At 44.5% G+C, this 10,471-nt stretch overlaps 1 protein-coding gene across 1 annotated transcript in view; it reads left to right on the top strand.

The window, feature by feature from the left end:
- Positions 1-1,477: 1,477 nt before the first annotated feature.
- LOC107121885 (protein pitchfork-like) overlaps positions 1,478-10,471 on the top strand; it is a 15,734-nt gene continuing 6,740 nt past the window's right edge. The window contains exon 1 of the mRNA XM_015424895.1: positions 1,478-1,508. Coding sequence (XP_015280381.1) covers positions 1,478-1,508 — 31 coding nt within the window. The remainder of the gene's footprint in view (positions 1,509-10,471) is intronic.

Genomic DNA, 10,471 nt, shown 5'->3' on the forward strand with positions numbered 1-10,471 from the left:
ACTGTTGGGTGAAAATGGAGAAACTCTGATAGAGGACAGAGAGAAAGCAGAAAGACTCAATGCCAATTTTGCCTCAGTTTTTTCCATGAAGAACAGGCTCATCTAGAAACAGTAATAGGCAAGTCACAGCATCTAAGACTGCCTGCTTGCTTGGAGCTAACTTTTAAACACTCACATATAAGGCTTGTCTATAAAATTTCCTAAAGATTTTTCCTCTGTGGGGGTGGGGTGGGGGAAGGGGCTCTCTCATCTCTGGTGCTTATTTATCCCTGGCAGAACAGCACAAACAATGCAGACAGCGTTTTTAAAAGCAGAACGGCACAGAGAGGGAACCTTTTGCTCTTTGGCTCAGTCTGAGGCTGCCAGTCTCTTGCCTGTCCCTAGAATCTGCCTGGGGCTTACAGAGGAAGGTGGGGGATGCATGGGATGGGGTGGAGGTCCCCTGGCTCTGTCTGGAGGGGAGTCTGCACTAAAGCTGCACTAATGTCTGGCTCTGGGGCATGCCTGCACTAAAACTGCACTAATGTTAGGCTTTGGGGTTTACAGAGGGTGGTTGGGCATGTCTGTAAAGAGTAGAACTTTTTTTCCTTTTGGCTCTCTGTGAGGAGGGGGACATCTCTCTGGGGGGGGCTCTCAGGAGCCGGACAAAAGACCCCTGAGGGGCAGTCTGCACTAAGCAGGGGCACAAATCTAAGACAATGGCCTCATACAATGTTAGCATTGTACAGTTTTCACACATTCACTGCAAAAAGCCAGCCCGTTCAAAGCATTCCCCAGTCACAAAACACAAGTCCCCTTTGCACCCAAAAAGAGTCAAAACACCCAGGGACTCCATTTTCCCAGGCCCCAACCCACGGCCAGGTGCTACCCCCTTCAGGGAAAGCCGACACATGGGCGCCACGCCCCCAGGGCTGACAGCGGCCGCCGTCTTGCCACCCCCATGAAGCATGGCCCTCAGGGAGGTGGGACTAAGCCACGACAAGGGGGGGGAGCAGCTGTCCATGATGAAGGAAGGTGGGTATCTTATTCTTCTGCTATTGTCTGATGTAAAGCCTTTTGTGTTTTTCAGGACAGGAAGCCATGTCCTATTTATTTTTAAACTCTCTTCTTTCCTGTTGAAATTCTGTTTATGTTTGTGAATTTCAATGGTTTCCCTGTGTAATCTGACATGGTAATCTGTCCTGAAAACCACAAAAGGCTTTACATCAGACAATAGCACTACAGATAAGATTACAACCTTACCAAATCCCCATCCACCAAGCAATATTGTTCAAATCCCTTTGAACTTTCTGGGTGTATCTTTGGTGCACCTAAGAGCATCAATGGTTCATGCAATAATGTGTGTATATGTTCCTCCTAGTGATGCATCACAATCGAGATTCTGAAGCAACAGTTCTGTAGCCTCTGTGATGTCAGGTCTGACCTAGAAAAAAAATGAGCTGCTATTCTTATCAGTGTTATGCTATGAAGCACCAGCATGTATACTATGTCCTATGACTTTTGGTCGGGTAAGCATGTTAAAACCTGTTAGTCATCAGAACATATGTAGTATTCAGCTTCTTATGTGAATGATTTCAAAACTGCTAGCATTTCAACAGGTTACTAGCAGGTCCACCTATTACAAGGCAACGTCCATCTGGATACCAACAGTGTGCTAGATGCTGCATATAACATAAAGTTCCTGGCCAAAGAGATTACAGTCCAGGATGGGGTAAAAGAAAAAATAGAGATTGACAAACGATCTGTTGCAGCAGAGAGTCAGGTGCCAACAGGAGTGCAAATAAAATAAGATTAGACTTGGGCGGTTCAAGAAAGACTTCCCTGAAGGGAGGTTTGTCTCTTTTTGCAGGGGTCTGCAAAGTAATAAGGATGCAGAGGTCACGCCACTGCGTCTAAGGATGATCAGGGAAGGGCATTAAGGCAGCAGGAAAGGGTGGAGGAATAGAGCAATAGCTAAGACAGTAGTTCTTTAAGGGGTACTGAAGGGCTACACATGCATCTGTATTGTGTGTTGGCATCGTTTTCTCCTGCTATCACAAACATAGGGGATGAAGATAGATTCAGGTAGTCTTCAGGGGCTGAAGTCAAACTGCCAGCCTGTTTCCTGCAACAGGACAAGGCATATTACAGGCATGGAGCAACCAACATACTTCTGATAAAGACCAATCTGTGCTTAAACAAATGGACCAATGTAAATACTTTAGGCATTCAATAATCACTTACAAATCTGGAACAAATTAACTGCAGAAAAAATGTGAGAGAATAAGGAACGTGATGTTTAAGATAAGAATAACTTTGAATCTTTTCTGTATATTTAAAGATAAAACAGGCATTCCCCTCTTTTCCCAATTTGAAAAGATGTGATTTGCACTAAAACTGTTGACTGAAAAGGGGGGGGGTTGCATGCTATCCCTAGAGTTCCCCATTATCAAGTGACTTTGGGCCAGTCACACAATCTTAAACTAACTGACCTCTCAGGGTTGTTGTGAGGATGAAATGGAGGCGAGAATGTTGCGGGCCACTTTGGGTCACCAATGGGGAGAAAAGTGGAGTACAAATAAAGTAAATAAATTGGTATGGGATTGTTAGACATGGTTTACATATATCTGAGTGCTGAGTTCCTCTAAAAGACTTTGAATACTTTAACATCTGAGGATTTCCCTTAATCAAAAGGAAAGGGTGCCCTTTTATTTCTGACATAAGAACATAAGAGCCCTGCTGGATAAGACCAGTGGTCCATCTAGACCAGCATCCTGTCTCACAGTGAACAGCCAGATCCTATGAACAGCCAACAACAGGGCATTGAGGCCAAGACCTTTCCCCGGTGTTGCCTTCTGGCTCTGGGATACAGAGATTTAGTGCCTTTGAATGTGGAGGCTCCCCTCAGTCACCAGGGCTAGTGGTGATAGACCCATCCTCCAGGAATCTAACTAATCCCCTTTTAAAGCTAGAATCTGGTGGGTAGCTGTGTTGTTCTGAAGCAGCAGAACAAAGTTTGAGTCCAGTAGTGCCTTTAAGACCAATAAAGTTTTATTCAAGGTGTAAGTATTCGTGCACATACACACTTCATCAGACTCAAAGAAAGCTGTCTATTCCTGTGGCCATCACTACATCCTCTGGCATTGAATTCCACATTTTGATAACTTTCTGTGTAAAGTAGTATTTCCTTTTGTTCATCCTGAACCTACTGCCCATCAGCTTCATTGAATGCCCTCAAATACTAGTATTTGGGGAAAGGAAGAAAAATTTCTCTTTGTCAACTCTCTCCACCCCATGCATAATTTTTATAAACCTCTATCATGCCCCCCAGTCATTTCTTTTCTAAACTGAAAAGTCCCGGACTCTGTCTTCAGCATTTCTTCACAGAGAAGGTGCTCCAACCCCCTAATCATCTTGGTTGCCCTCCTCTGTACTTTTTTCCAGTTCTGCAATGTCCTTTTTGAGATACGGTGACCAGAACTGTACGCAGTATTCCAAATGAGGCCACACCACAGAATTATACAAGAGCATTACAATATTGGCCTGTTAAAGAGTGGGTTCCATGGATGAGCAGAACCAAATCTAGTGATCAGCTCTACTTTATTAGTGATTTCAGCACGAACAAGACAAACCTCCAAGGCCACAGCCCTGTTTAAATAGCATGCGATTGCCACACCCAAACACACCCCATCCCAACGATAGGCTATTTACATAACACTACTTCTTGACTGATTACTCCCAGGGTCCTGGTGGGCTATTTTTTAAATTTATTTATAGAATTTTCCATTATTCATTTTACATTACGCCTTACATTTACTATTCTTTTGAGTCATATTTATACACATTTTCTAACCATGCGTAAAACATTTTCCAACATTTCTCAAAAACTTCTTTACTTTTACCCTGCAATGATAAGCTACTGATAATATCTTCTCTATTATTTCTTTTTTTGAAGGTATTTCATCCTTTTTCCATTTACTGGCTATTAATATTCTTGCTGCTGTAAAAAAGTAAATTATTATATACTTATTTGTCCTGCTATATGTGTCAGGAAGAATATTCAATAAAGCAATTTCTGGTGTGAACGCTATCTGTGTCCCTATTATTTCACTTATCATCTTGTAAACTGTTTTCCAATATCTTTGTATTTTTTCACATCTCCACCACATATGCATATATGTCCCCATGGTGGGCTATTCTTCTAAGGCTCCAAGCTCAGCCCGTCTCTGGTAGCACAGTCCTGGATTGTTTCAGTCCCAATACATAACAGGCTGTTTTATTTTCAATTGCTTTCCTAATAATTCCTAACACAGAGTTTGCCTTTTTCACTGCTGCAGCACACTGGGTTGACACTTTCATTGACCTATCCACCACAACCCCAAGATCTTTTCCCCCCTCTATCTCAGCAACTTCAGACCACATTAGCCTATACTTGAAGTTGGGATTTTTTGTCTTAAGGTGCATCAGCTTACCAACACTGAACTTCATTTGCCACACTGTCGCCCACTCACCCAGTTTGTGGAGGTCCTCTTGGAGCTCTTCACAGTCAGCCTTGGTTTTCACCATCCTGAATAATTTTGTGTCATCTGCAAACTTGGCCACTAACTACTCACCCTTAGTTCCAGATTACTGATGAATAAATTAAATAGTACCAGCTCCAGTACCAATCCTTGAGGGACCCCATTGCTTACTTCCCTCCATTGTGAGAACACTCAGCCCTCAACAGCACAGGAAAAGTTGCCAACCTCCAGGTGAGGCCTGGAATCCCCCCGGAATTACAAATGATCTCCAGACTACAGAGATCAGCTCCCCTGGAGAAAATGGCAGCTTCGGCGGGGGGTGGGGCTCTATGGCATCACATCCCTGCTGAGCTCCCTCCTCTCCCAAACTCTGCCTTCCATAGGCTCCATCTTCAAGAATTTTCAAACCCAGACTTGGCAACCCTTTTTGTCATTGCTGTGTTGGTGAGAACCTAGGCATCCTGCTTTTTGTTATTAAAGTCGCCCTGCTAGAGGGGGAAAAATGTGGAAACCCTACTAGAATACAGCCCCCTCCCCCAAAAAAACTTCAGTGGTTATTTCTGTTCTCTAGCGATAGGAAACAATAACTCTCCTGTATAGCATACTTTGACAACAGTCATGCCTGTGATTCAGATAGTGGAAGAGTTTGGTTCAGGCTTGATGCCCCCCCCCCAATTGCCTCTTTTTCTTCTCTGTTAGGGAAGGACAGTGGAATCACTGGGCATGGTGACTTTACATGGCTCTCGAAAGGAAACTCAATAAGAGTTACATAAAAAGAAAGCCAAGCGCCCGCGGCTGCAACTTCTAAGAAAAATCACATCCAGTCGATTGGAAAACCCTTTCCCCCAACCCCAGGTGGGCAGGACTTAGGTTGAATCCACGTGTGTGTTTCTTGCCAGTTTCCAACAAACTGTCTACATTTGCATCTGGTTTCATGCTGGTAGTGCGCCAGTATAAAAATCAGTGTCTGCATATGTTTCCGCCCTCTGGTAGTGACTCCATTGTCAAACCAGTGTCCGCACTGGTTTAAATTAATGCTGTTCTTTGCTGCTCTAATCTCTCCTTTCTGATTTCGTTGCACTGTCAACCTAATGCAGACATTTTGGAGCCGTTGCTCCGCTAATTCTTAAATAATTCCAACAGGTTGCGCACAAACACTTGGCAGTAACTTGTGGTTCGATTCCAACAGTACTCTTTTCTCTTTTTACTAGCTAGCCCCCAAAATAATTTTTTTAATTTTTATCTTGTTTTGAAGCTTTTATTTCTTGACCACTTTTACAGACCGACTGAACATTTTTAAGTTCACTACTGGTGCAGTAAGAGCTTGCATTTATCTCAAAACGTTTAAATCCAGAAATGGCGTTTCTAATTTTATTCCCACTTGGTTCTATTTCCTCATAGCTATGTAGAAGCCCTCAAATCTTATGTTCCAAAACTTATCTATCCACTTTCAAAACATTTGTTTTCTTGACACACACACACAACGACACACACCACTTTATGGGACATTTTTAAGTTCACTGGGGAGGGGGGATTTACTTCGAGCTGTAGGAGGAACACTCAGCAGTAAAACACAAGACCTTGTGTTTAGCTCAGTGGGTAAATTCCTGCCCTGTAAATCAGGGCATTGTTGGTTTGATTCCTGCATGGCTGCTTTTACTCATCGCTATGTACCATTCCTCAAAATTTTTAATTTGAAATTTGTCTGTTTACTAAATTTATAATCACTGAATATGACTGGGCAATGCACAGTCAGCAGCTTTTTCGAGTAAGAGCTTGCATTTGGCTCAAAAAGTTGCAATTCCTGCCTTGTAGTCATGGCGTTTCTCATTTTTAAGTTCACAGGGGTAAGAATGACAGACCCTAGGAGTAACAGAAGTGTTCTGGGAATGGAATGACAGCCCCTGGGGGTAGCAGGAGTGTTCTGGAACTGGAATAAGAGACCATGGAGTGGAATGACAGCCCCTGGGGGTAGCAGGAGTGTTCTGGAACTGGAATGACAGGCCCCAGAGTGGAATGACAGCCTCTGGGGGTATTCTGGAACTGGAATGACAGGCCCCAGAGTGGAATGACAGCCCCTGGGGGTAGCAGATGTCTTCTGGAACTCAAATGACAGGACCCAGAGTGGAATGACAGCCCCTGAGGGTAGCAGCAGTGTTCTGGGACTGGAATAACAGGCCCCAGAGTGGAATGACAGCCCCTCGGGGTAGTAGTTGTGTTCTAGGAATGAAATGACAGGCCCAATGGTGGAATGACATCCCCTTGGAGTAAGAGGAGTGTCCTGGAACTGGAATGCCACGCCTATCATTACAGTCCCAGGACACATCTCCTACCCCCTGTGCTGTCATTCCACTCTGGAGCCGGTTAATCCAGTCCCAGAATACTCCTGCTAACCCCAGGGGCTACCATTCCACTGTGGGGCCTCTCATTCCAGTCCCAGAACACTCCAGTAACCCCCAAGGGCCATCTGGTGATAAACAATAGATTGTGATTAGATAACTGAAAAAAGACAAAGTGGACAGCTCCCCTAATGCTAACTTGAAACCCTAACCCTAAACCACATGGGATAACGGCACCAAGCTGATTCTAAAATGCATATGTAGATTCGGAGTGCATGGTCCCAGTTCTTCCCCTTTACTAACAGAAAAGGGTAAGAGTCCAGTAGCGCCTTAAAGACTAACAAAATTTGTGGCAGGGTGTTCCTTCCACAAATTTTGTTAGTCTTTAAGGTGCTACTTGCTCTTTTCAATTGCTACAGACAGACTACCCCTTTATTAATGTTACTTCCTTGAGGTTCTGTCCTTACAAACGGGTCCTGCAGCTTAGCCTGCCCCTAAGTAAGAGCACAAAGATGAAGCTATGTTCTTCATCCATGTGACACCCCACCTTCACCCAGCAGATCAAAGCGCCCGCTCGGCCATTTTTATGCTCTTCCGCTTTCCCCCTCCCCTCTTGGAAACTGAAGGCACCCTGCTTGTCCTCCTCCAGGCGGATGGCACTTGTGACCCGCCCACTCTCATCGCTGTCATAACGGTAGCCGCCAACTGCGAGAGCGGCGGCATGTTACTGGGACGTCGCCACTAGACCTGGGATCTCAGAGGTGAGGCGGGCAAGAAATGAGGGAGAGGGGAGCACTGTCTCAGCCAGCCGTTCGCCATCCCTTTCCCAGCCAATAAGGACACGCTGAAATTGGCGCCCGCTTGTTCTGTGAGGCTGGCATGACCCTGCAGGGCAGCCGCTCCTGCAACCTGCTATGCATTTTGCCTCGTGCCCACAGCAGGCAGGCTGGCTCCTCTTGAGGGCAGGGCACAGATGTGGCTGGAAAGTGTAGAGGGCTGAGATTCAGGGCCAGAATTTAACTCTTTTTTGCAGCAGTACTGGATTCAGGCAGGAGTCAACAGGTTAGACTTCTGATATAACAGTTGGCAAATCCTGACAGAGCAGATCATCCATGTTTATCCCATCTCTTCCCCTTGAGAACAGTAGATACCACTTCATCCAGCTTTTCGAGATACAGGCCCAGCTTTTCAAATGCTGAGATTTAGCCTGGGGACCACATGAAGAAGTAAGGAGTGCCTCTCATTAATCAAACTGGTGGTGGAAAGTGCCCTCAACCAACTCATGGAAACCCCTCATGGGGTTTTCAAGGAAAGAGATGGACAGAGGTGGTTTGCCATTGCCTGCCTGTGGGTGGAAATCCTGGCCTTGCTTGGTGGTCTCCCATCCAAGTACAAACAATACCTGACTCACCTTACCTTCTGAGGTCTGATGAGACTGGGCTGCCCTGGGCCATCCAGGTCAAGGCATTAATCAAGTTACTACTGCACAATGAGCACCCCGTACATCTGGGACTGAGTGGCAGGGCTTCCAAATCCAAGGATATGGTAAGAGGCCTGCATGTGTCCATTACAGGGTAGGAATGTTATTGAATGGTAGGCACTTGGCTCACTATAGTTTCCCAGGGAGACATAACAAAGGCTGCAGCAGCTACATTATACAGTTGCTTCCATTATGCTCTGTAGCTCTCAGTGCCCAAGTGTCTTAATCATTAACAGAGGAGCAGTAAACTGTCAAAATACAAATCTGGTATCTCACCAGTGAGCAGTGATTGTTTCACAGGTTGTCTTTCCCCACCCCCACCCCCAGTTATATCCAGGCAAACATGAGGTTCCTACCAATGTTGCATACATTTATTTTGCTACAGTGAATAATGGGTGATAGGGGAAAACTTCAGGGCTGAATTCGAATTTTGGTATTTGTACTGTGTAGAAAGCACAGCTCCCAACCCCACAAATCCCCCTGGAGGAGACATTCCAGTGGTTATGAGTTACCAGTTCTTTCCAGTATTGGCACCTGTGGTGACCTCTCTTTTGGGAGGACTAGTTTTTCCTTTAAATGTGCTCTTTACTTCTGTAAACTGGGTAGATTTGGCTGTCACCAGGAATTTAAGGATTTCCAAACCTTCTCTCTGTTTCTCTTACTGGTAGGGTAACACAGGGTCTAGGCTTTTCAGGGATCTATATGGTCCTGAGAAATGATTGAATTCAATTCTGGGATAACTTAAACAAAAGATGATTTATTGAAGTAAGAACAAATTATGAGGTTGGTTATTCTGTAACTATGTAGGATAAAGGGACTTGTAAATATGTTGTTCACATGTATCACACACACAGCCTTTTTTCCTTTACTTTTGTTTGTTTGACACTCAGTTCCAACATTAACAGGGATCACTATTTCCCATAGTTAGCCACACAGGCTAAGGATATATATGGCACTCTTTGAGATCTCACACAGAACTCTGAACACTCACTGACTGAACACCCTAACTGAACAATTCCAACTGCTTTTCCTACTAACTTTTCATAACTGTGTAACTGACGCACACACACAGATTCCTTTCAAAACCTCCTCCCACACTGTCATCCACCAATCACAGCACATTTGTCTCTCTCAATCCATCTAGTCTGCTTATCACCACACTTCAACCAAACATTTAAAGGCACACACACTCTCATAAAACAAGGAATCATTACAGCACCACTTTGCACAGTTGCTTAATGTCATTGTATGCATTCTTATGTCTTTTATTGAATCCTTTATTCCAAGATTATTGGCATCCAGTGAGATTTCATGCCATCCATGCTGGATCTTGTACCATACAAGCATAAACTGGGGGGCAGGTCATGTCTCAGTGGTAGATACTTTGCATTCTGAAGGTCCCAGGTTCAATTCCTGGCATCTCCAGTTTTTTTTTTTAAAGCCGCTGCCAATCATAGTAGTTAATACTGGCTTTGATAGACCAGTGGTCTGACTCCATATAAAGCGTATTAATATATGGATATGTTCAAAGACTTTGCAATAAAGCTGGCCACCTTTTTCTCTAGGACATCTCCATCCACTGTGCTAGAAGTCAGCCAAGTAGATCACACACCCACATGCAACTTACGTACAGGCTTCTGCCAGTTCTGTAGATCTGAAGGGACTACATGTAATCAGATCCTTTCAAAGGTCCAGAGAGACCCTGGCCAAATCCAGAATTTGAGGCCAGTGGTGGAGGAAAGTGCTGTCAAGTTATAGCTGACTTATGCTGATCCCATTGGATTTTCAAGGCAAGCGACATACAAAGATGGTTTGCCATTGCGAAATGGCAACCCACTCCAGTATTTTTGCCAAGAAAACCACATGGACAGTATCAAAAGGCTAAAAGATATGACGCTGGAAGATGAGCCCCTCAGGTCGGAAGGTGTCCAATAAGATGGGACTTAACTGAGGCTGGGGTGACTGCTGGCACCTTTTCTTATCATTTTTTTGCCTTGTGGTGTGATCTGTCTTTTTTGTGGTGTGGCATGGTTGTGTTATTGGGTTTGTCTCTTTTGAAGGGGAAGTGATATGTTGTGAGTGAAAACATATTTTACCTCAGAATACACCAGGTCGCATATGCAACTGACAGTTCCAACTCTCTCGTGGGGGGG

The sequence above is a fragment of the Gekko japonicus genome, unplaced genomic scaffold (assembly GCF_001447785.1).
Source record: "Gekko japonicus isolate JY-2015 unplaced genomic scaffold, Gekko_japonicus_V1.1 scaffold1404, whole genome shotgun sequence".
Classification (NCBI taxonomy): Eukaryota; Metazoa; Chordata; class Lepidosauria; order Squamata; family Gekkonidae; genus Gekko; species Gekko japonicus.